This window comes from Erpetoichthys calabaricus, chromosome 18, assembly GCF_900747795.2.
Source record: "Erpetoichthys calabaricus chromosome 18, fErpCal1.3, whole genome shotgun sequence".
In the NCBI taxonomy this organism is placed as follows: Eukaryota; Metazoa; Chordata; class Cladistia; order Polypteriformes; family Polypteridae; genus Erpetoichthys; species Erpetoichthys calabaricus.
Window position 1 is genome coordinate 914,803 of NC_041411.2, and position 27,278 is coordinate 942,080.

General features: G+C 41.2%; 1 protein-coding gene across 1 annotated transcript in view; it reads right to left on the minus strand.

The window, feature by feature from the left end:
• ttc28 (tetratricopeptide repeat domain 28) overlaps positions 1 to 27,278 on the minus strand; it is a 461,839-nt gene that overhangs the window by 137,051 nt on the left and 297,510 nt on the right. Inside the window, 1 exon segment of the mRNA XM_028825418.2 lies at positions 11,172 to 11,319. Coding sequence (XP_028681251.2) covers positions 11,172 to 11,319 — 148 coding nt within the window.

A 27,278-nucleotide genomic window follows, 5' to 3' on the forward strand; every position in this document is an offset into this window, starting at 1 on the left:
CCGTTTTAAATCCATATTTGTTGCTTTCCTCCGCACTAATATTCCCTTTGTGGCCAAGGTGTTGCTCAGTAAAGCACCATGTTTGTAAAGTTATCCGCGCTGCGGACTCCATATTTGACAATGAGCAAGTTCCTTTACTTCAGAATGCTCATACTGTACACATATGGAGTCACTTGTTGAATAGTTCTGAGGAAGTGCTTTAGAATAGAATTCACTTTGAATGTTGCTACAGCATATACAGTACTGTGCAAAAGTTTTAGGCAGGTGTGAAAAAATGCTGTAAACAAAGAATGCTTTCAGAAATATGATTGTTTATTGTTATCAATTTACAAAATGCAAAGTAAGTGAACAAAAGAAAAATCTAAATCAAATCAATATTTGGTGTTACTACCTTTTGCCTTCAAACCAGCATCAATTCTTATAGGTACACTTGCACAAAGTCAGGGATTTTGTAGCATTCTAGTAAGGTGTATGATCAACCAATTCTACCAAACAGGTGCTAATGATCATCAATGTCACACGTAGGTTGAAACACCGTCATTAACTGAAACAGAAACAGCTGTGTAGGAGGCTTAAAACTGGGTGAGGAACTGCCAAACTCTGCTACCAAGGTGAGGTTGTGAAGACAGTTTCATGTCATGGCAAGATTGAGCACAGCAACAAGACACAAGGTAGTTGTACTGCATCAGCAAGGTCTCTCCCAGACAAAGATCTCAAAGCAGACTGGGGTTTCAAGATGTGCTGTTCAAGCTCTTTGAAGAAGCACAAAGAAACGGCCAACGTTGAGGATCGTAGACGCAGTGGTCGGACAAGGAAACTTATTGCAGCAGATGAAAGACACATCAAGCTTATTACCCTTCGAAATCGGAAGATATCCAGCAGTGCCATCAGCTCAGAACTGGCAGAACCAGTGGGACCCAGGTACACCCATCTACTGTCCGGAGAAGTCTGGCCAGAAGTGTTCTTCATGGAAGAGTTGCAGCCAAAAAGCCATACCTCCGACGTGGAAACAAGTCCAAGGGACTCAAGTATGCACGAAAACATAGGAACTGGGATGCAGAAAAATGGCAGCAGATGGTCTGGACTGATGAGTCAAAATTTGAAATATTTGGCTGTAGCAGAAGGCAGTTTGTTCGTCGAAGGGCTGGAGAGCGGTACAATAATGAGTGTCTGCAGGCAACAGTGAAGCATGGTGGAAGTTCCTTGAATGTTTTGGGCTGCATTTCTGCAAATGGAGTTGGAAATTTGGTCAGGATTAATGGTGTTCTCAATGCTGAGAAATATAGGCAGATACTTATCCATCATGCAATACCATCAGGGAGGCGTATGATTGGCCCCAAATTTATTCTGCAGCAGGACAATGACCCCAAACATACAGCCAAAGTCATTAAGAACTATCTCCAGCATAAAGAAGAACAAGAAGCCCTGGAAGTGATGGCATGGACCCCACAGAGCCCTGATCTCAACATCGAGTGTGTCTGGGATTACATGAAGAGACAGAAGGATTTGAGGAAGCCTACATCCACAGAAGATCTGTGGTTAGTTCTCCAAGATGTTTGGAACAACCTACCAGCCGAGTTTCTTCAAAAACTGTGTGCAAGTGTACCTAGAATAATTGATGCTGTTTTGAAGGCAAAGGGTGATCACACCAAATATTGATTTGATTTAGATTTCTCTTTTGTTCATTCACTACATTTTGTTGATTGATGAAAATAATTGATTAATACTTCCATTTTTGAAAGCATTCTTTGTTTACGGCATTTTTTCACACCTGCCTAAAACTTTTGCACAGTACTGTACATCAAATGGCATTGACTCTGTGACCTTAATCAAGCTGCTTCAAATGCATCAAGACTGTGGCTTTATGAATCCAAAAAAGACAAAAGAGAAGGATAATCAAAGGCGAATAATTTGAAGAGTTGACTCTGGATTTGATGCTTATGTGTTCTCAGGCTTGAATACCCACTTAGCTACAGTACTTTCACCACAGTTTCCCATTGCTTCTTGACCTAATTAGTGATTGGTTCATTAGGCTGACCACTCTTGCTGGCTTGTTATACTATCTAGGCAAGCATCTACACTGTACAGACACACACACACACACACATGCTCAATGTACAGGTAAACATGAATGGTAGCTGTTAGTAGTAACAGCAGTAAAGCTAATTGAATGATTAGTCAAACTGAAAGGTTTCGCAGAGTATTCTGTGTGCAGAAGATGCACATAGGTCTTGGCGTTGTGCGGAGCTGTGGAAACAGTACTTGGCATTCCTTGCATTAAGTTTGAATCAGACTTTATATTGTCCAGTTTCAATGACTCATCATGGTAGGATGCATAAAATGTAACACCAGGTCCAGGTGTAGAGGTAAGCACAGAAAGGCATAAATGTGATCAAACCAAATACGGTTTGACGCAGCAGAGTAGAGTCACATTTTGGGTATAGATGGAGTGCCTCAACATAAATATGGACAAATGTATTCAAGCAAGATGCATACTTGCACCAACAAAGCTGATTAACTGGAAGGGGTACTCGTTAAATTGGAATTGAGTGAGATTTAACTACCCAAGGAAACCAGTGAGCGACTCCAATAAAGGCCATAATGGTTTGGTTCGGTGAGGTGATTTGGAGAACATGTTGCTCCTCCATTGTGCTGAGCTGGACCAGTCCCTGGCTAAGCACTTATAGTCCAGCACTGTTTATGGATCCATCTAATTCTAATTTGGGATGAGGTTGTGAGAAACCTTATCTGGTTATGTGACAGTGAAACAAAGTTATTTGCAGAAGTGAGATTTACGGTCAATATGTTTTGAGGGGGGTGGCTCAGTGGTAGTGCTGCTGCCTTGCAGTAAGGAGACCAGGGTTTGTGTCCTGGATCCTCACTGTGTGGAGTTTGCTTGTTCTCCTCATGTCTGTGTGGATTTCCTCCCCAAGTCTAAAGAATGAAAGTTGGGTACATTGGTGATACTAAATTGGTGTGTGTGTGTGTGTGTATGTGTGTGTGTGTGTGTGTGCGCTCACCCTGCAACGGACTGGTACCCTGTCTAGGGAATTGTTACTGGACTTATGCTAGCTGTAATAGGCTCCAGCACCCCCCGTAACCCTGTTCAGGACTAAATAGGTTCACATATGACTGATGACTGACAGATATTATGAGGGTACACATTTATTGTGGAGTGGCCAGACTGTAACTGGAGCACATAGCTTATGTCATGAATGAGAATGGTGAGTGTGGAAATGCACAAATATTTGTTGTAGGGTTTTGTTTTTTTAAGGGGAACAGTATAAACTTTTCTATCTGAACAACATCATAGAGCATTACAGGGCAATTACAGAACAGACAAGATTTCAGTACAGTATCAAATATGCAAAACACTCTGTACAGTCTATCTATCCATCAATATTTTCTGTGTCCTTTTGGTCAAATACAGGATGATGTGGAAACACCCAGTCCCAACAACCTCAAGCAGAAGGATGCAGTCCCTTATTCCAAGGACCATTCCGTGTCACCAGACATCCAAATATATACATGCTTGTGATATTGAAGGAACATGGGGTATGTGGAGAAAAGCCAAGAACATCTTGTATGCAATTAGACAAGAACTACAGTAGAATTTGAAGTGATGGTATTATAGCTGTGTGTGCCCCAAATCAAAAGCAGCATTCAAACTGAGCCCTCAACTGCACAAAACCTTTTCCTACACTAATGCTTTGGAGCATGAGTTGTTTCTGCTAATTGCTAATGTTTGTGGCTAAATACTATAAGACAGATAAGCACAGGCTTCTCAATGAACAGGATGCAGTTGCTCCATTTTAAAGTTCATGTTTTGACCAACATGCCCATCTTTAGAGGTTTCTTCAGTGACTAAATGATATTTGTACATTTTTCTCTGCTGATCATTTGGCTCATTTAGTTAGTAGATATGTTTCAATGGGTTTCTCTTTCAGAATGCATTAGAGATAGAAGGTAAGTTTTAAAATAACAAAGTAATAAAGCAGAGTTGCATTCTTGATAAAACCGTAATGAAGCCTTCCCCAAGTGACATCTGTTGATCTTTCAAGCTGTGCGTCCATATTATGCACCCATCTTCTGATTGTGACTAATTTACACACAGGGACTCTTTGGGCAGTTTTTCTAAATTAGTCCGCAATTTATTTTTAGATGATTACAGCTGAAGCCACATCTAGTGTGCTCTTGTTATCGGAATAAAAAAAAAAATGCAAAAACCCTTTTAACTGATAGAACATCCTAACAGCAGAGCTGCTAATTTTCATTTGTTAATTCTGTTGGAGGGCTGTTTTACATTTTTTTTTAATTTTCTGTTGTGCCTTCTGTCTTGTGTCCAGTGTTGAGCTCCTGACAGCAGTCATAATGAAGACATCTGATTGTCTAATCCTTCAGCACCTCAGTTCTGTCACAGATTCTCTCCTTGACCAGCTACACTTTGCTTGCTGTGTCAACATTTAGAATCACCTGTGCCAGGATCTTATTGTGAATTTCAGTTACATTAGAGCTTCTCTATGGTAAACTTCTCTGGAAAAACCTAGACTATGCCACGTGTTTCTTGGATGTGCTTTCCCACTGCAGGAACTTGCTTCAGGAACCAGGGACTTTTTAGAAACTATGGAACTTTTGCAGCATTCCACCACAACAACTTGGGCCGTTCTGGTACTTTTTTATATCCTACTTCAGAATATGTACCTTTAATTCAGCTAAGGATTAGTGTGGTTTGGGCTCAAGTGATAAATTGTGTTAATTGGTTGACCACAAGCATCTGCACAATCTTACTAATCTGTTAGAACCATTTAAATTTCTTGCTGACACTCTCTCACAGCATGAAATGGGTTGAATATATAACTTCTCTTATTATAAATCGCTCAGGTGTGTATGTCTGCTCACAGTCGATGTAATAACTTCTTCTAGTCAATGCTGGAAGGGCTTTATAAAGCTGTCATTTAAAAGCATCTTCACTTTCTTCGTAACAGTCTGGAATGGCAAGGCATCTGCAACTACAACGAGTCATTCATATAGCAGTCAGGATTACAGGTCAGAAACTGGACTCTATTGAGGGCTTGTAGACATCATAGATTAGGAAACATGACGGAAATATAATCAAAGACTACACTCACTCAGGCATCCATCTCTTTTAGGCAATTACAAGGAAAAGAAAAGTTACTGGTCACTAACAGCAACTACAGTCGACCCTTGATATATAGTACAACCAGCCTGACATGCGAACAACTTGGTTTACGACCAAAATTTTTGCTTTGAATTACGACCAACGTCTTGCGTTACAACCCGAATGCGGTCACGTTTATCTGCTTGTGCGATTGTAAACAAACAGCCAAGAGCGTTTGTAAGCGTCAGTCAGAGCCCAGATACATGTGTTTGTGGACGTAATTTCAGTCAGTGCAGTGATTTATATAATTTATTTCGGTGATTGCTAAGGAAGGAAGAGAAAGTAACGAAGGTAAAGAAAGCGATCACAATCGAAACGAAGAAGGAAATTGTGTGGAAATATGAGAGTGGCGTTCGTGTGACCGATCTCGCTAATATGTACAGCATGTTGAAATCCACCATCTCGACAATTTTACAAAGGAAAGATTTGTATAAGGAAGCTCCTTCCAAACAATAACCACCTTCCATTTCATTCTCCTCCTCCTTCCTTCCTGCAAGCCAAAGATGTCAACTTAAATGGTGAGTACAGTATGAAATTGTTGTTTCTGGTTGGCTAGGCACTTTTTATAACTTTTTGGTTAGTACATTAGAAAAATTATTGGTGTTTTTGGTAAATTATGCACATTATACAATACTTTTTTTATTAAAAAAAGTTAAGTAAGTGTTGCTTTGGGAGGTTCGGAACACATTAAGGGCATTTCCATTATTTCTTATGGGAAAAATAGTCTTGACTGACGGAACCAACTTGAGTTACAACCAGCCCTCGCGAACGAATTCAGTTCATAAGTCAAGGGTCCACTGTACTACTAGACATAAAGATGGTGTCTGATTCAACCTTGTCTTCTTCTGAACTCCAGATGTCTCTATCCAACCCAAATTATTTTGGCATATAAAGACTTAACTTGACATATTACTGGATGTGAGTGCAACTCTACACTGTAAAACTATGTGATGTTGTCGTGTATTGCATATTCATGTATGTTGATGTAACAGCAAAAGGAATTTATAACAACTCCATTACCTGGTAATAAAGTTCAAATTTAGTTAGACTTGGGCCAGAATTATCTTAAAAATGGATGTGTCCTTCTTCTGCAATGATAAGTGATGAATAACACACATTGTAGTGGAAAGACCCATGTGTGAGTGGCGAGCATTCATAGAAGAGCCGCCATGTTAGTGGTGATGGGCAGCGCTACTCATCGGCTAGGTCCTGCAGGCTCAGGGGTTTGTTTCAATTCTCGTGCTTTGTAAGTTCTTTGGGGAGCCATAACTATGGCCCAATCTGAAAAGTGAGGTGTAAGTGTACCCGAGTTGTGTGCTGACAGATTTAATTTCAGTTAAATTGTTTGAGGAGTGATCTCTGTGAATAAATAATGGGCAGCTTTTTATTTTATTTATCTTGTCTACAGTTACATGTATTTTACAGCCTTATTTATAACTTGTTTAACTTTCTTTATTTTAAAATGTTGATTTATTGTACTTTTACTTTTTTTACTGTCAGTGCTGATATACAGTGTGTGTTTGCCCAGCAATAGATTCTGGTGCCCTGTCTAGGGGTTGTTCCTGCTATATATCTTTTGCTTGTTCAAACCTCCCTTAGAATTAAGTATGCTTAGAAAATGGTTTGGTAGTGAAAAAATCATTCTCATTTAAAAATAAATGACAATACACTTACTATTTATTCTTTTTTATCCGGAAAAATAAACAAACAAGTGTCATGCAGTACAACATGTAGTACATTCGACAGGGTGTGATGCCCATCCTTTTTCATAAGATTGAGATTTGTGTTGTAAAAGGGAAATGAGGAAAGATAAAAGTAAAAATAGTGGCAGTGGTTAGATGCAGGACTCAAATGGCCATCGGATTTGACAGTGCTCCAATATGGCATAAACTGTACATATACACTGTTTGTGATGGCCCTCCAACTTTAACATTTCCTGACAGTGGTGCCAGGACAAAAATGGGGTGGAACTGGTAATAACTTCATAGCACTTGAAACCAATGGATGTTCCTCCTGGTACATACATCAGTGAGACTTCCTCAAGCTTAGATGGCCTACATATGGTTAACTGGGTTTCATGACTACAGAGACACTTGTGGATGCCAAAGAGGAACTCAGTGCAGTTCGACAGCTTAGGGGAAGATAAGAAGCAGTGTGTGTTTGTGTGTAGATGGTCCAGTCACACTATAATGCAGTCATGGACCCTACTACATTAAATAGGCCTGGAGTGACTTAAGGCTTTTTTATACTGTTAGCTTTGTGTGTTTTGTTACACTTTTGTATATACCTCCATTTCCATATTTTTGATTAATAAGTTACTCTTTTTTTTCATTTTACCCGTTCAGCACAATATAAAAAGGCCAGTATTGTTGTAATGAATCAAAACACAAAATAGAAACATGGTGTGAGGCCTTGAAAAAACACCAATAAACAATCCAGGGCCCCTCCCTAGCCTGCCCAAAAAAGGCATCACCAAAGGCTCCATGGGCAGGCTTCAGGCCTGTCCAGACCCCAAAAATGAAGATAAGACCTTTAAAGTTCAAAAAGCTTGAAATGTCCCAACGCATATCAAAGTGTCACTCAAAGGAAAGAACAGCTGTAAAAAACCTTTGGCTTGAGAATCAAGTACACGAAGAATCTTTATAAAATAAGAACAAATGACAAAATAAGACAAAAGAATTTAACTGAAAGGCAATAGAAGGTGCACAAGACTAAAGCTATAAAACAACCCAAGAACAAAAGCAGTAATTCAAGAAGCCAGAAAATGAATGCTCTCAAGAAACAAAGCACACAACAATCATCAGTGAACCACTGCATAGTGCTGGGCGGTATACCGGTTCATAGCGAAAACCGTTTTTTATTTTTTTTATGATATGGATTTTTATTATACCGCAACACTGGTTTAAATTGCCTAAACGACGTTCGGAACGTGGCGCAGCGGGAAACTGTTCAAGTGGGGACCTTTTTCACTGCTACACCGCTAAACACAGATTTGTTGCACTCAGGCTCTTTTTCACTGCTACACCACCAAATAGTGGGCGGTAGCATAGGTATGCCGCGCGGTGAAAATGGACAGAGAGCATTCCGAAACTGAACTAAAAGTAAAGTTGAACATGATGAACAGAAGAACTTTTGCTGAAAAAAAGGAGTCACGTCCGTCGCCTGGAGATACTTTAGTTTTAAAAGGTCAGATGTGTAAAAACTGTTTCTATACTACTGGATAATACTGCAAGCCAAGTTGTACTTGTTTTATTTGTTTTCAATACAGTGTAATGTACCTGGGTACTGTGTAATAGTGTGACGACATGTTGACTTTATTCTCGACATTTCCACTTTAATCTTGACGCTTATGACGAGAATAAAGTCGACATGTTGACTTTATAGACGTCAGATAGAGACAGCATGCATGCAATAAAGATAGCCCGCTCAGAAGAACATGCATTGAATTCTGTGTTCGTGTCTCCGACCAGCAGATCACAAACCCAACATTTACACAATATTTAAGTTAAACCTGTGCGATAGCTATTCATACATCCAGTTTTTTGGAGCCTTGTCACACCTGCCATAAAGTTCTCTACACTGAACATACACCTGGGGACCCCTTACTGCGAGGGAGCAGTACTACCGCCTCACTACTGTGCATGTGTAATACCTGCTTTAATGCATTTCATCATGAAAATGATATCAAGTATTAATCTTAGCATTCTAAATTTTCAGAAAGCAGGAATATCATGAAGTGAATGGATTCTGTATGGTGATCGCTGTCTTCTCTTAGTGCAGAGGAAGTCAGTTTAAGAAGCGTAGTGATTAACCACTGGGTCGGGGAACGTAACACAAAGCATTTAATGTGCTGCATTAATTTATGACGGGGTAAATTAAGTAATTGATTAAACATTGATTTTAGGAAGAAGTGTAGTTTACGACATTCTACTTTAATTATGAAGTAAACTATGAGAATAAAGTGGAAATGTCGACTTTAATCTCAACATAAACGGCGAGAATAAAGTGGAAATGTTGACTTTGTTCTCGACATATAGTTTGTTTTTTTCTTCCCAGTATAGCTTAGCTTGAAGCAAGGTCCATATTAATGCAGTTTGCCTAAATGATGGTTCAGTTGGTAAAGATGTCATCACCAAGTTGCACTTGTTTTATTTTATTTTAATTTGGTGAATACTGTGTAATGCACCTGGGCTTGAAGTCTTGAAGTAATAGTGCAACTATCAGTAATAATACTATTATTTATTCTATTGTTATTATTTATTAGTTTAAATATTATGCAGTTTAATGATGATAAAGTTGCTTAAAAAGTCACTTTAACGTGTCAATGGACAGAGATTGTTAACATTAACAGAAAGTGTAGTTGGTTTACAAAAAATATTTACTATTTATTCCTTTTCTAAGACATATTCGGTGCAATACAATTTTTGACAAGCACTTCTGGATATTTTACTAAGTCTAAATGTCTCTTTGTATGGTTGAAAATATGTTGTCAAAATTATAATTTGTTTTTGCATAATTTGTTCAATAAAAAGGTTCTATATTTTGACTGCATCTGTCATGCAATGTGATACCTTCTCCATTAGTGCCACCCCCTTGAAAACTATCACTTTATGGGGCAATGCAAAACTGTATTAATACTTGTGTGCACATTAAAATGTTTTTTTTTTTTTTGTACAATGTACAATACTTTTGACAGTGGAATAGGTTATTCTTAGCCAGTAATTGCAGTGAAAAATGTGGTTAACATCCACTCATGCATGGGGGAAAAAATACCGTTGAATACCGTGAAACCGGGATAATTTAGAAAAATACCGTGATATAGAATTTTGGTCATACCGCCCACCCCTACCACTGAGGGACTTTCTCTCTGCTTCAGAATATAAAGTATGGGGTGGTCCTTCAGAGATGACATTGGAGTGGCCCCGCCTCTTGGGGTTCCACCTACAAAACCCAAGGAGGACAAGAGAACAGAGCACAATACATACAAAATAATAAACGGAACCACAGTAACAAAAAATATGTAATTACAATAAGCGTGAAAAAAGCAAAGAAGGCACAACAGAAGGGAATACATTTAAGCTGGGGAACAAACCCAGGTTTGTAACATAAGTATTGGTAATTGTTGCCAGGCAATGCAAAAATGAGTTGGTCAGGCTGAACACCAGTTAGACAACACTGGAGAAAAATACAAAACCAGAGGAGATGAGAAGCAAGAAAAGCTCAAAAAACAAAAGTCTCCACAGCAGAGTACCTGCTAATTCTAAGCATCTCCATAAATACTGAAAGGATCCGAGATCTAAACAATCACAAGATGAGGGCCTCATAGAAACAGCAGCTATCTTACAAGGGTGTAGTGAGGTCTTTAACCTCTACTTTGGTCCCATATCCCAAAGACAGATGTCCTAGTAAATGATGGAGCTGAGTTGATCTGGGGTGTGTGTGTAAGTGAGTGTGCTGTACCATGGACTGATATCCCTTTCAGGGCTATTTGTAGCACTGCAGCTATTGCTGATTTTGACCCTGTAATGGAAAACATAGTTTTTTAAAATGACTAGGTGGAACACCACCTATGACCAGCTATAAGTATTGACATGGCTGTGGGCATGGTCCTTGAAGTCTTCTTTTGTTGGGCAATGCTCAAGGGCAGCTGTGTACTAACGGGTGGGAGCTAATTAGTCATTATTAGAAAGTAGCTTGGGTGGCTGGTTGTGTCTGTCAAAATTCATGTCTTGACGCTGTATGAAGACATAAGGACCACCATAAAGCACTTGACTGAAAACTTAGAATGGTATTTTTCATTACTTGCTCCCCATTACTCAGCAGTACTAATGAATTTGTTTAAAGTTGGTTGCTTTAATATCAGGAAAAGTAAAACGAATGTAACACATTCACTTTGGAAAACATTTGATGGAAGGTTAAGGTCATTTCGGAGGTGTCTAAAGGCCTACTCATTTCCTTCCCAATTCATATGTACCTAAAAACAGGCACCTACCTCGCAGAGGGGATTTCATGGCGGCCTCCACCATACCAACCAACAGCTGTAGACTCTTGGGGTCCTGTGCCAAGCCAGAAGCAAATGCTGCCAGTGCGTCTGCATGGCGTCCGAGGTACTGGAGAGCAACACCCTGTCGGAAGTATGCCTAGAAAAAGAAGGTAAACATGTGGTCAGGCAAATTTCAGTAGGCAACAAGCAGACTATGAAGCAGCAAGACAAAGGATTGAGACCAGATGTATACTAGAACCAGTGAGACTCGAGCCTGTTCCCTTTTAGTGGCCCTCTGGCCACAAGATAAGATAACAAACATTTTGAGCTAGAGCCCTGGACCATTGGTGCTCTGTTTTTGGAGAGTACATTTTACATAAACTTAGAAAGATGGGTGACCAGCACATGTTAACAGTATGCCAAGCTCCGAAGCTTTGATGAATAAGTGAGAAGTGGAACTGACAGTCGGAGAGAAAGAAATCCTTGGAGAGTAAGCAGCTTTCCAAATTGACGGCCTGGCATTGTCCAAGAACTGGAGGAGAATCGGTGTTTAGATATAGAGAAGCTGAGTTTCCCTGCATGGCCCATAGCAAACACTGCCTTTCATGTTGCTTTTAGCAACCCTGGTGTGCAGACATATACACTGAGTTCCATCAATCCATCTTTCTGTCAGCTGCCACATAAGCTCCCATCTATCAGCTGAAAAAGCTCCTAGCACTCATTGCACTTTTGCCCTGTTCATCCGTGGCTCTCTCCTAATCTCGATTTACTTAACTGCTGTGTGCCATGGCTGGTAGGATTTCTGGGCGAGTTCTCCATTTCTCCTTCTGCAGCCTGCCTTGGGTTAGGGTGAGGTGTTATATCAATGCAGCCCATCCATGGTTTCTACTTTAAGGTGGTTTACTTGCTCAGCCACTGCATCAGTATAATCATTCCATATAGTCTTGGACATTATAGCCCCTATGATGCATTCCCTCTTCTGTAGATTAAATGGCTGACAATGTGAAAGCCCTTCTTAGTCAGAGGGAAGGAAACCTGGCCGAATACAGATAACTTCACACACTACTCTCATCAGTTTGAACACTCTTGTGATTTCTGCAGATGACCCTAATGAAATAGATGTGGTTTTCTTTACAGTTTGTTCTAAATGCATGTCACTATACTGACAATTATTTCCCAACACCCATCTTGTCACTTATTGAAAAGAATAAGAGCGCTGGCTCTACAGTGTCCTGAATACGTTAACGTGCTCCTCAGCACTCTGCCTCGGCCAAGGAAGGTACAATTATTTAGATTTTTTCTGATGCTTGAGCTGTTGTGTATTTGTTTCTTGCTGCCGCTGAGGTACTTGCAACCAAAGAGCACACTCCGTCCCCTGCAGCCCACATCTCCACACATACATTAACAAACAAGTCACCATTTTAATATATTTTTAATATATGGATCACAGGTAGAATTTTATAAGTAGAACAAAGAGAAAAGCCAAGCAAAATGACACCTTTTATTAGAGTTATAAGTAGAACAAATTAATTCAAATTATGGTTAGCCAGCCCCTACTACTCAGCATGTACCAACAGATATGTAAAACAGTGGGGTCTGGCCAGCAATAAAATGAGAAATGCAGCTCTTGAGAAATGAATCTTTAACAGACTTTTTTATTTATTTTTTTATATTTATTTATTTATTGTTGCTGTGTACCTTTAAGAGATCTCTGGGTGCATAGATGAGGCATCTTAAAGAAGGCTGGGCACTGATGTGCAATTCCAACGGTTCAGCGTCTCAGTCAAGATTGTCACCATCAGCACTGTCAGCACATTTTTTGACAGATGCTCATTTTCAGCACAACGAACCATTCCTTGCCTGCTTTATCGCAGTGTGTGTGTGGGGCTGAATTCTGAATAGGCACAGCTGAATAATAAAACCTTCATAGTGTGCACTGCTCTGTATACACAACAGATGCTCTCTCTCAAGGTTGAGAAGGCCTAAGTGTGCTGGCGTGTCTTCTCAGTAACCAAGGGCATGGTTTCCAGAGTTGTTCTTAGTGCAGCTGGAAGCATCCTTAGTTGTCTTAAGGAGGCCAGCTTCTTTACCAATCCTTGCCAGTATGTCACTAAGCATGTATGAATTATTCAGACTGGTGTCATTTCTCTTGACCTCCCCATTGGGACAAATAAAGTTCACCAATCATCTGTCTATCTCTGAGGGGCTAAACACACTTGTAACTGTAAAGGATCAAGTACATGTGACACGTGTCTTTACCAGTGGACCGCTGCCCCAGGCATGAAGAGGCAAAGCCAAATTTGGCTTGATGACATTTGTCAATCCTGCGTTGACGAACCTAGTAACTGAAGCCAGATATTATGTGCACTTCAAGAATCTGATTTGCAGCCAAGCAATGTGCGTGTTTCATTCTTTTACAGCTCTACCTAGTACCATTCTTTACTTACTAAAGTGCCTTTCCATGCCATTCACCCTGAGAGTGCTATTTAAAATAAATACGGACTGAATGATTGATTTTCAATGGTTCCTTTTTTTAAATCACAGAAATTTCTTCAGTTTATAAATCTAAGTTCCCAGTGTCATCACCCCATTAGACATTTTATAGAATTTTGCTTTCCAGTGAATGGTGTGCTATGCTATGCTATGCTATGCTGTGCTGTGCTACCTTGATCAGGGTTTCAAGCAGTTTGCAGCTCTCCTGGTATTAAAGGGTAGAAGCCAGAAATCCAGTCTCTCTAGTGGCACCAGCCCATCCCAGGCCAGAGTAAAATTGTTTAAGTATTGGCACTGTTATTCGTACTGTTACCAGTTTCCTACAATAGCCCATTTTCACATCCTGGCCTGGTCACCATTTGTGTACACTTTCTTCTTACGTCTGCTTGGGGTTTCTCTTGATTTTTTTTTTTGTTCATACTCCATTTAGTTTAGCTAAAATAACAACTTTCAAATTGACCTTTGTGTGTGCAAGTTTACTCACTCACCACCAACCATATATTGGACCAAGCATGTTATGAAAGTGGACGGGATGACATTTTTGACTTTCAGAAAGAGGGCACAGACAGCTATAGGGCAGTTTGGCACAGCTTTAAGAGTGACCCATTTATTTAAATATTTGTTTTATGGTTAGCAAGAAATTAATATTTCTAAATCTAAATATGGCAGCAATAGCCTTTAATCCTTTTCCAAACTATTTGAAAAGACCATATTTCTTTATTGTTGATTGTAATGTAAGAAGCCCAATGAAAGTAACCCATCATTTGCTTATGTAAAGCCTTTCATAGCAAGAAAGAATAAATGAAAAGGCCAGTAAGAGCCACCAGTTCACTGAAGGAAATAGATTAGCTATTCTTAATTACTACAAATAATCAGCTTGTGTTATGTGGAAAACATGCTTCTAACAAAAGAAGAACACACCACAATTGTGAGTTGCTTGCAGCAGATCACCCCTCGCTGACACCATTGCCTATCAAAATACTAAACCAGTGAAACACTTAAGGGCATGTCTCAAGCCAGGTGAAGGGGACGAGGGCCAAGTTGGTGAGTGGATGTCGGCTCGATTCAACAGGCAGAAAGGTTCAGCTCAGTGTAGAAAGATCCAATGTGCACCATTCCTTGTACCTTCCTGAGTAAGATCAGGGCTATGGCCTTCTTTCTATATTAAGTGCCAACTCTAATAACTTTAAAGTTTGAGTGAAGCCTGCGAGGAAGCAGCAAGTGAAATAGGCCTGGCAGCAGCAATGCAAAATTGGAATTACATTCAACAGCCAAGAAGTAGATTGAAAACAGAAAGTGCGATCACTGCTTTAGTACTCACATTTCCAGTGGGGGACCCTCACACAAGCACTTCTTCATTAAAATGCTGAGTCAGTTTGGGTCAAGATTTACTAGTCATGAATAAAGATGCCTCAATTGCTTTGAAGCATTTGCAGTATTAATGCAACATTCATCTTGCCAGCCAGAGATGACCCACATCTCTGCACCACTGGTTTGGATCAATATTTCTATCCATCCTTTTTTTCCCCATGTAGCTCTATCCTGACTTGGAGGGAGTTGACTAACATGGAGGTCTCAAAGATGGCACAGAAATCACTACACTTAACCCGTGACCAGGTACTTAACGGAATATTGGTTCATGGGGTTGCAGAGGCCACAATGCTAACCACTGTTCTTTCAATGCCATCCCATACCTTTAACAATTAAGAAAGCAAAATGCATTTCCTCTGGAAGATGGTATCTACAACAGAGAACCGTAACCTTTGACCTAAGACTAGGACAATATGGACTTAAATTGAAACTCTGATAATTGTAATTTATTTTCAAAACACCTTAAAGATCAGCACCATATATATGTTTTCCATACAGAGTCCAAAATCTGTGTTCTCTCAGAAAAATATTATGAAATATTGCAGTATGTAACAATGTCATGAATAAGCAGTGCCTCAGGGAAATGCCTTAAAACATGTTCTATACCCGCTTTACTTACAGTATTTTTGAATTTCCATTGTATGTATTGTTTACAACTCCTTGCCTGCTTTTGTGGTGTCTGTGCCTGCCAGTCACTATCATCACAGTAAACATGGCACTCTTTCCAGTTCTGATTTTGTTATTAAAGGAAAGACAAAGCCCTTGATTCGCCACCGCACTAATCGCAGATCTTAAGACATATTTTGCATCCTGTGTTCTTAGCAGCTTCTGGAATGTTCCTTTCTCTGCACTATAGGCAAAAATCTGTAAAGGAAGCCATTGGAACTACCCAGCAAATCTTCACTGTTCATTGGTAGTGAATGTGAAAGTAACACCTTGCTAAAACAATTTTGCCTTATAAAGCCACCCAGATTTTTATTTCATTAAATTATATTTTATTAACCTAGTACTAACGTCACATCAAAAAATAATAGAGTTGTACATTTGGCTTCTTTCTTCCTGGTGAGTCGGGGTCACAGATACAACATAGTTATAAATGTCGATGCAAATTGAAGGTGCTTTATGTGGAGTATCCACAACTGCTGTAATTAGAAAAAAAGGAACAAACTCCAAACTACGATTAAAGAACCAGTTACTTCATAACTGACACATGAACATTAAATAATTACCACATAAGAAAGCTACAAAGACTGCTGTTCATATTCCTGCTTGGAGAGTTTTGTTGTGGAGGGGAGATGGCATGGAATGGACAGATGAGAGTTCATGCTGCGTGGATGTGTCTCTTGGGTTGTAAATCAGTGATTGTCAGTGGCCAGATAACTACACTAAGTACAAGTACGTTTACAATCTTAATCATCAGTTATCTAGTTCCACTCGTATGGTATGCAGTGGAGCAGTGAACATTTTATGGAGCTTTGCCTTTAGGTCAGTGTTTTGCCATTAAGGTGCGAGGGGAAGTTGAAGGTGCCACACATACCTAGATGGCATCTTCATATGCAGTAATGTGTTTGATCTTTAGGTGCTGCCCTGATTGCACTGTTCTAAATTCTTCTGGGCGTAATCCTCACTCCATTTTGTTTTTTAAACCTCACACTTGACAAGTGGAATCAACTTAGATAGATCCAGAAAAGAATGGTGGAGCTCTGATGGGTTCTATTTACTGTTTGGAGAAGTTGTGGAAAATCAAATGAAAGTAGTGAACATCATGATCTTACTGTCTGGTTTAGGAACAGCACACAGGAGGACTGCAAGGCTCTACAGAGAGTGGTGTGATCAGCTGAACATGTCACTAAGTGTACCCTCCCTACCTTTGAGGACATCAGCACCAAATGATGTTGGATAAGGACAAAGCAAATCATCAATGGTTCCAGGGACCCCAACAAAGGCCTCATTTTTGTGGTGTGATCATGTAAATGCCACTAGTACCTAAAGTCCAGTTCAGAGAGACTGAAAAGGAGCTTCTGTCCACAGTGCATCCGCATCTTGAATAAGCATTTCACTACACCTTGTTCTGCATATATTTGATTTGATATTGGCTTTTGACTGTTGATTTTTTTTTCTTTAAGATTAAATCAGATCCAAAGTACTATACAGTTGTATATTGCTCAGTCCCACCTAAGACCCATGTCTTCAATAACTGTTACAATCCAAGGATTTGAGGTAAGATTTGTTTTCTTAGGTGTGCCAGATTTGCAGACTTTCTGTGAGGGGGGAATTACCATTTCTTTTAGATGCTACCACAAAATAATGGCTTAAAAAAGCTGTTCCAAAACTTGCCAAATGTTTTCTGAGCACTCTTTTATGTATAGTGCATTTTATATTGAGTATGATCACAAGGCAAAGAAATGTCACCTGACACTAGCAGTCCTCCAGTCAGAGTGAACACTGTGAATTGTCTCAAAACTGAACAACACTGGTCTGAGACATCAACAGTAGGGCTACTGAAATACATTTAACTCTGTCAGTCTTGACATTTAAACTCTAGCCACTGCAACCCACCCTTCTTGACATGTGTCATCCTGGTTTGATTGACTTAACTAACGTACAGCCGTGGAAGCATTATGCTGCTGAAGGAGATATCTGGGCTCTTTTTAACAACTGTCAGGACAAGACACTGGGATGACTCAGCGGCCCTCTCCTGTTATGGAGTTCTTTGTCATTGATGTTCCCTGCTGCATAAGTCCTTGTCCATGTGACAATGCACATATACACTGAGTCGTCATAACACCGTTGACATGGACAAAAGTCCATTACATAGAGAACATGTGTTAAAGAGATTTGCTGAAATTAGACAAGCCGTTCCTTCTCCACGTCACTTCCCTACTCTGTGCTTAACCCACAGGCTCCACACTAGGGGGCAGGTGGGGCTGATGCCATGAATATTTTAGATAACACCATGAGACCTTTACAGGGGTGTTCAGCAAACGATAATCTTGAGCACAGGCATTCTCTTTCCACATGTAGTGGTTCCAAAATTCTTCACATTCTTGTGTAGAAATGCTTTTCCCTTTACAGCTTCCCAAGCCAAAAATCCATCAGCAATGCAAATGATTGGTAAGGAGAAAGGGTGTGTGTGTGCTGTAAAACTCTGATGACGAATGTGGGAGCTGCAAGCCTAGCTCTGTTGAGTGGACACATCAAGGAGATGACACCTTCAGGCAAAATCAGTTTTTGATACTAGTCAGGGCTGCTCATTCACTTGAACTGAACAGAATGAAGAAAATCACATTGATAAATGAAAACGACAAGAAGGCAGTGACATGCAGAACTGCACAAATGAAAGGCAGAATACAGCCGTCCTTAGTCACATGTGCATTTTTATAGCTCCTTTCTAGGCAAGCAAATAAAAACACAAACAGAACTGAAGTGTAAAACTGGAAGCCCCCAGTGTCAAATGTCTACAATTGTAGAAAACAGTTTCCATTCTGGTGCTGCTGAACACCCAAATTAGTAAATCTTCAGGTAGTGTGCATCTGTGCGGTAGTCTAACTACTTGTTTTACCTACATCTTGTCAAGCCGACAACATCTACAACCAACAGGAACTTCTCAAGATCAGAGTGTGCAGCGAGGGGAGTGTTTCACCAGAGATTCTATGCTCCCACGACATTCTGGCAGACATTGTGAGGAGTCCCGGCTCTCCATGGATTATCATCCCTGCGGGTAGGTGTTGGAGTCGGCGTAGAGAGAGGAAACAAAAGCGAGGCTGCAGGGCTGGCGCGTTAGCGAGGTTACATAGGCAGCCTCTTAAACCACCGCTCCCCAGTGTTTTTCTCACCAATTACAGATCTGTCGTCAACAAAATAGATGAACTGAGGCTACAGGTGGCAACAAAGAACATCGTGAAGAACAGTTGCGTTCTGTTGATCACGGAATCCTGGCTTCACTCATTGATCTCGGACTCTGCTATCCAGCTAACAGGCTACACTGCACAGCGCCATGACAGGATCAGCGACTCCGGTAAGAGCAGAGGAGGGGGACTGTGTGTGTACGTAAATAACAACTGGTGTACAAATACTGCTCCACGAACCTGGAGTATGTGACTGATATGATGCAGACCCATATATCTCCCTAGAGAGTTTACTGTAATTACCTCTGTTTACATAGCACTGGACGCTAATTCAAACTCGGCTATCGAACTTTTACACCGCAGTATTAGCAGTCAGCTGACCAAGCACCCTGATTCTGTGTATATCGTTGCTGGGGACTTTAACCATGTGGATTTAAAACCTGTGCTCCCTAAATTCCATCAGCATGTCAAGTGTGCCACCAGAGGAGCTAACACTTTGGATAAAGACTACACAAACATTAAACAGGGCTACAACGCCAACACACCTGGGCCACTCTGAGCACACGTCACTGTTTTTAATTCTGGCATACATCCCACTCAGGAGAACTGCCCTTAACAGCACAAGGACAGTTAAAACTTGGCCAGATGGAGCCTCTCAGCAGCTGCAGGACTGTTTCAGTAGGACCAACTGGGACATCTTTGAACACCCAGACCTTGAAGTGTTTAGTGACAGCATACTGTGTTATATTAAGAACTGCACAGACATTGTCACAGTGGATAAACTTATCCAGGTTTACCCCTTTCAGAATCCCTGGATGACCAGGGAAGTCCGGAGGCTGCTAAAAGGGAGACATACTGCCTTCAGGTCTGGTGACAAGTGCCAGCCTAAAGAGGGGCATTTGAGAGGCCAAGTTAGATTATAAAAGGAAGATCGAGGAACACCTGGACAGCAACAACGGCAGGCAAGTGTAGATGGGTGTCCAGCACATGACCAACTACAGGACCAGTCCCGGAGCTGTGGGAGGTGATTTATTGCTGGCTGAGGAACTGAACCACTACTTTGCCCGGTTTGAAGTAGATCCACCAGAGACAGCCAGACCCCATCCAAAAATCAAGAACAGCCCCATCTTCACAGTGGGGGAGCACGAGGTGAGATGCACGCTGCGGGCTGTCAACCCACAGAATGCAGCTGGACCTGACAGCATCTCAGGACGCAAGCTGAAAGACTGTGCAGACCAACTGGCTGGGGTCTTCACCAGGAATTCAACCAGTCTGTTTCAGTCCACTGTGCCATCCTGCCTGAAATCCTCGGTCATAGTGCCTCTGGCCAAGAAACATACCATCTCCAGTCTTTATGACTACAGACCAGTTCCACTAACCCCTGCGGTTATGAAGTGCTTCGAGAAGCTCCTCAGGAACCACATCATGTCATTCATTCCTCCCATGCTTGATCCACACCAGTTTGCCTAAAGAGCAAACGGGTCTACGGAGGATGCCGCGGCCACTGTTCTCCTTGCTGTTCTGTCCCATCTGGAGCAGCAGGGGAGCTATGCATGACTGCTCTTCATAGACTTCAGCTCTGCCTTTAATACCATCTTACCCCACAGACTGGTGACCAAACTGTCAGACATAGGACTTCCACACTTCACCTGCCTTTGGATCAAGGACTTCCTGAGCGATCGCACTCAGAGGGTTAGAGTGGGTCCCTACTCCTCCACACCCATCAGCCTCAGCAGTGGTTTCTCACAGGGCTGTGTGCTGAGCTCCCTGCTCTATACCCTCTACACCCACGATTGCATTCCTGCCCACCACAGTAACACCATTGTTAAGTTCACTGACGATACCACGGTAGTAGGGCTAATCTCTGGGGAGGATGAGTCCACCTACAGGGATGAAGTAGAGTGGCTGACAACATGGTGTAGGAATAACAGCTTGCTCCTGAATAAAGCCAAAACCAAGGAGCATCTTCGTGGACTTCAGGAAGAAGGCAGACAACATCCAGCCACTCATCATCAATGGGGACTGTGTGGAGGGGGTCTCATACTTCCTCTTCTTGGGAGTCATCATTAGGGAGGACTTGACCTGGGGAAAACACAATGCTGAGGTGGTGAAGAAGGCCCAAAAGAGACTCTGCTTACTGACGGTTCTCAGGTAGAACAACATCCCTGAGAAACTGCTGGTGTCCATTTACCACTGCACAGTAGAGAGCATCCTGGCCTGTGCGTGGTTCTCCAGCGTGGTTCTCCAGCTGCACAGTAGCACAGAGGAAAAAGCTCCACAGGGTCATTAAGGTCGCGCAGTGCATAGTCGGCCGTCTTGTCCCCTCACTAGAAGAACTACATAGCTCCTGTTGTCTTAGGAATGTCAAGAAAATTCTTCAGGACCCATAACACCCAGGACATGCATTGTTTGAACACCTGCCTTCAGGCAAACGTTTCAGATCCATTAAGCTAAGTGCTTAATATGACCAAATGCACCTTCATGTTTACAATACAGCTCTAAGTCAACATTGGCTATGGGATAAGTGCAATATTGCAGCTAAATTTCATTGTACAATGTCTCATTGCTACAATGACAAAGATTTTGATTTGATTGATTTTGATTGATTGAGGTAGTGGTGCTATGTGACAAAGACTCAATGATTCTTCATATGTATAGTACATTATTTCATATTGCATATGGTTTACATGATAATTTGGGACCCCCATATATTTAACTTTAATTTTGAATTCTTGTTCTTCCCACATGCCCCCAAATTCACCACCGCACAATAATTCTAAACCTAATTGTAGTGGGGCTGTGGTCTATAAAAGAAATAGGATAGGAGAGGGACAAGCATGTGAGATCAACAAATAATCATAGCAGGTGAAGTTAGGTGGGGTGAGGTGAAGGTCAGGTGAGGTCTGAATCTAAACCAGAGAAGACCAAATAAAAAAACACAACAGAGTGAAATCACTGAGCAGAGCTGGAGTCACGAAACAGTCCCACACTAACTCCTCCTTTTAAGCCCATTTTAGCACGCTAGCAAAACTTGGGGAATTAGGTAAAGAGTTCCAAAGCAAAAATGCCTGGATGTGCATGCAGCCATCTGTTTAATACCATCACACTGGTCAGCTACAGGATGGTATTGGCTTAAACAACATGACTGTGATCATAGAAAAATAATACCAGCGTCACTAAACGCAATGACAAAAATAACGAGTTGGAATTGAACACAAGACCAGCACAAGCACTATTACAAGACCGCTCATAAAGCATACATATCAAATACAAAAGATAGTTTGGTTCATTTAGCTTATTTCTCGGATATCGTCTATCCATTATATTTGAAATTAGATGTTTACGTAAATGCAAAGAATTATTATTATTATGTACTGTCTGACTTCTCCTTGTACATCTCTAAATAAGTTAAAAGCTGAATAAGAAGCAACAGTGAAAAATGGTGCAGTTATTTTAGGCAAGCAGTTATTGTTGTGCTTTCCAGAGTTAATTTAAAGTATCACCTTAGAACGTATGTGTCTTCTGTCCAGTTTACACTTAGTATGTCTCTTTTTTATCATTTCTTACAGTGACTGAGAGATTTAATGAAGGCAATAGCTGATTTCCCAGTTTATATTCGTGACACCTAAAATGATCCCACTGGCACTGAGAGCACAACATAGAAGTTGCAGTTTTTGGAAGGTTGACTGTTACCTGAAGTCATATTTAAACCATAGCAGCAACTGGATGTTTTATGTGCTCTGGCAGACAGCCCGGCTTGCACCAACATTCCTGCATTAGTCTACTCGGCACCATCACAAATGTGAAGGAGGCAGTGAGTGACATTATGTATCCAAATGTGTGCAGAATGAGTGAGGTAGATGTACCTGACTAGGCAGCTGTGTGCTGCTTCTTAAATTCCACCAATTGGCAGTGTTCACACACACACACTGAGCAAACAGATCTCTGACAGTCTGACTATTGTCACTCGCTACAGCTTTGTGTGGTCATGGTAAAAGGAAATCATATATGCATACACACATATAAAGTAGAACATCTGTCTCCTATACAGTCCTATACCCTTTGACCGACCTGGACCAAATTTTTCATATTTGCTCTCGAGAGCCATGTGGACAAGACAGACTACTTTGGAATCCAAAATATTGATCCTGGGGGTCCCAGTGTTTTTTTGCACTGTGTGCTACAGTTTGCACACTAGTGTTACCTGCTGGCTTAGAGCAAGTGAAGCATTTGAACAGACTGAAGCCAGACTAGCACACAAAATGACCAGAGCTTAACATGACTTAACCAGGCAACACCACGTGCTGCTTCTATCTACTGTTATACAGATGGAGTTTTGTGTGCTTTGGCAGGAGGTTATTACGTGAGGCTTGAATGAGAGCAGACGTTCAGCACAACACAAAGGAGTTGTTTAACTCCTCCTGTGTCAGCTTTTCTTCATAACTGAAGCACTACCAACTGTCCACCTTGAAATAAGAGGACATGTCAGACAGACAGCATTCGTGGTTACAACCCAGAAAGGAATTACTACCGTTCTGGAATCAAATCAGACCCAAAAAGAACAAATTCTCGACTCACCAGAGTAGAGATGTTGATAGTGGCGGTGTGGATGATGAATGGGACACCTAGGATTAACAATATTGTCACCATTTCTAAAACACCCAAACCTTTGCTTTCTTTCCTTAACACATTCTACAAATATACCTGGGCAGGGCCGGGTACTTTGATTAGTATTTCATAAGTTTTCAATGTCCTCATCCTGTCTACCTATTTTCTGGGTGATATGTACAGTACCCTTTTTTGCAGATAGTTATGGGGAAATGGTTTTATGAGTCAGCCAGGGGCTCTTAACAATGTTGGTAAGGGCCACAGATTCCTATACTCAAGCGAAGTATGTCAACAATGGTCTGGGGGTGGAGGTGGGTTAGGAGAGTTGCCAAGGCTGCTTCTCTGGCAAAAGGTAACAAGATGCAGACTTGTTAACACAAGCTTTTCGTCCCTGTTAATTAAATTCCTTTTGTTTATGTTGCTGACCGTGGTGATGCATGCTGGGCTGGCATCTGTGCTAAGACTTTGAAGGCCCACCTACATTATGTGATTTAATAATAAATTCTTTACATTCAACTGCTACAGCTGGTTTGACCCTCGTGATATCCACCTGGCTTGCTGGTTAGTCCCTTCTCTGCTATAGCATAGCTCTTTAACCACAAGAGTTTCATCCATTCTAATTTGCCTGGATGGGGTCTCACTAAACAGAGTTAACAGGTCCTACAGCTGCAAAGATGCATCGGTGCTGCCAACATCTTTAGGTCAAACTCAGAATGGAAAATGGCCTTCTCACCAAGGAATGGAGAATTGTTATAGAATTGCCAACCATGACCATGCATGTGTGAATGAATAGCGTTGGTGCAATGCAGATGTTTCTTTAGAGCTCTGTCTCAAAGTGAGATTTAATACAGCAACTTTCATAGTGGACTGCTTCCTAAGGAGTCTAACAGAGTTCTTTTCGTATATCTACAGTGTGAACACTATTTGGCTCAATTTGTCACCTAGTATAGTAACAAGAAATCCATTTGGAGACTGAGCCAGAAGAATGGCCCTTTCCGTTTAGCACCTCTTCATAGTGAATACATACAGTCCAGAACTTTCTATAGTGGCGCACACAGTCAGCAGTGTGAGATAAAGGCTGGTTTACACTTGACATATCCACATGGTGAAAATTATGTCACATTTGGAAGTATTCCCTGCGCTCCACACACAATTTATTTCGAACTACATGGAGCGGCGGATGCAGCAGCCTTGTACCAAAAATTTCAAGGAGTGGCTGGTTACATGGGTGCAGAAGTGATGAATATGACACAATTGGTCATCAAAACACAAGGAAATCGGGCAAAAACATTTGAAATTCATGTCTGCTTTTCTTCCTCTTTAAAGTTAGTAATAGTTGAAAAAAATCTTCCATCAGCAGAGTCTCAAATCCTCTGCTGTGACATTGTTAGCTATGTAACACTAACCAGACATCGTCATTTATTGATTAGGAGAATATCCACATGCCAGTCAAACTTACTGCAACAAGTATAAATGTGTTTTGGTCATTCAATGCTTGCACGCTTTGCAATTTTAGTCTGTGTGCCTGTTTCACACAGTAAGTATAAACCAGCCTCAAGACTTCTTCAGGAATACATAGGGAAGTCATAACTGTGGACTGAACATACGATTCCTCAGCGCTGCCCTGCAGTCAGTACTAGTGTGAGTCCCCTTACAGGTAAAGTAAAATCGTTTCCATATTTCAACATTGAGTTCAACTAGCAGGTGCGTTGACTTGTTCTGGGATGCTTATTTAGTCCCTGGCGGTGAATGGTCATGCAGTCTTGGGATTCTGTAAAATTGCTTCTTAGTGACTGGTTAATGTGTGTGTAACATTACAAGAAATGAGGTGCTCAGGAAAACTCCGAAAGTCAGAACTGGTAACTGAGCCTGTTAACTCTTTCTGGAGTGTAGCCACTAGGGGTCACACTGTTTGTGATAATGTTTCAGGTAGGCACCAGGGTAAGCAGCACCAAAGTTGAAAACCTGGAAGCAGTATGTGAAAGTGAGATGAAGGCACATCACTGACATTACTTGCTCAGCGCATGTGAGGTCGATTGGTGGCATGCTGCTCAGCTTAGCTGACTTTCTGTCTGCTCGGACAGCAATGGATGTTAAATGGTTACCTTCAGCATTCAGGGCTGTGCTAAGTGAGGATACAAGGATGCACATAACAAGGTTCTGTAGCCAAAACAAAAGACTTTTGTCATTCCCTCCCAAATGTCTTCCAAGATTTTTTTTTTTTAAGTAACAAAGGAAAGCTGCAAAGCAAATAGAGGAATGTCGAATTTGAGATGTGCACTGTGATTATGAGACGAATGCACTTTAATTCAGAACACGTGCACTGGTTATAAATATCCCACTTCTTTCCACATTGGCTGCACTCCTGCTTTCACTGAGATGGAATTCTCACACAGCATACAGTTTCTAATTATAGCTCGCAGACTGCATGTACTCTTAAATGGCCTGCGTCCATCCGCTGCTTACCTACAAGGACAGGGCATGATAGAGGGATCTTCAGGTCTAATGCTCCTCTCTCAATCTGGGCACTAAGAAACTAAACCACCTGAAAAGATGCCACAGACACTAGAAAAGCTGCCAGAGGAAGAAATTCATTGTGAACATTAATAATGCCAGCTTACTTGATGGAATAGCATCCTACCTTGAATTTTGTCTGAGACTGTGAACCTTTTATCAGTTGAATCTGCATATAAAAAACATGTGGTAGAAGGTCAGCTGCTATAGGGTTAGACTGTCCTCATGAAGCAGTGGCTGAAACCATCCCTGAGCAAGATGCTAAACATCAAGATTACACTTGTCGTGAAGGGAAGGTCATTGTCAAGATGGTCACATTGTATTGAGTTGTGGGTTCTTCTCTGTGAATTTGATCTGCTTATGAGATGTGGGAGCTGCCATTTGTAGTGTGAAATATGTGCACCACAATGAAGACCAAGAAGATCTCTAATTGAAACTCTTGGTGCCGTGAGTTAATGAGAAGATGAAAAATCATTTGTCTGCTCAGTAGAAAAGTGCTCTTTGGATACTGGAGCCACTGGTCAATAGTCTGTGGGTGCGTTTTGTCACACTGGTAATGCCACTTCAGTGACATGCCTTCCACAGGATTTTGCTAACCCTAACCCAAAATCTTTTAAGTGAACTCAGAGCCCATTGACGTGTTTGTGAAGGCTCCCACTCTCTGGTAATTACTGCCCGGATACCAATCCAAATCATCTCTCCACAGACTCGGCCTAATCCTGCATTTTGTTGTTCAAATAAAGAAAACACTAAGGAGGAGGCTGCAGAAGGTCAAAGGCTGACAAAATCAGTTTAAATCTTGTAAATATATGCAGAGGTGAGAGAGACCCATGGCATTCTGGATCTGGCAGGGTAGGCTTGATCTGTCATATTGGTAAGCACTGACAAACAAGCCATTCTGCATGAGTGAGCAAATGTTTCAACTGTAGAAATGGGGCGGCCCTTGGAAAAATGAGCCCATCTGGTTTAGTTAGCCTTGCCCTGGGTTACAACCAATTACTGTCGAAAAGCCATCTTTCACGCTATTTAATGGGTACCCTGACATGCCTTCTACTTTCAGGTCATTGGCCCACGAAGAGAGCAGCATGCAGGGTGAGACCCCCACATGAAGCAGGTGTCAATCACAATAAATGATCCACTGGTTACCCCCAGACCCCCGCCCCCACAATGATTCATAGGCACATCTAACTGTTCATATACACCGTGATTGCCTCACATTTCTGGATATGAACCTTTTATCAAGATGCTTGTGATGAGAGTGAATTCCTGTGGAAACAAACCA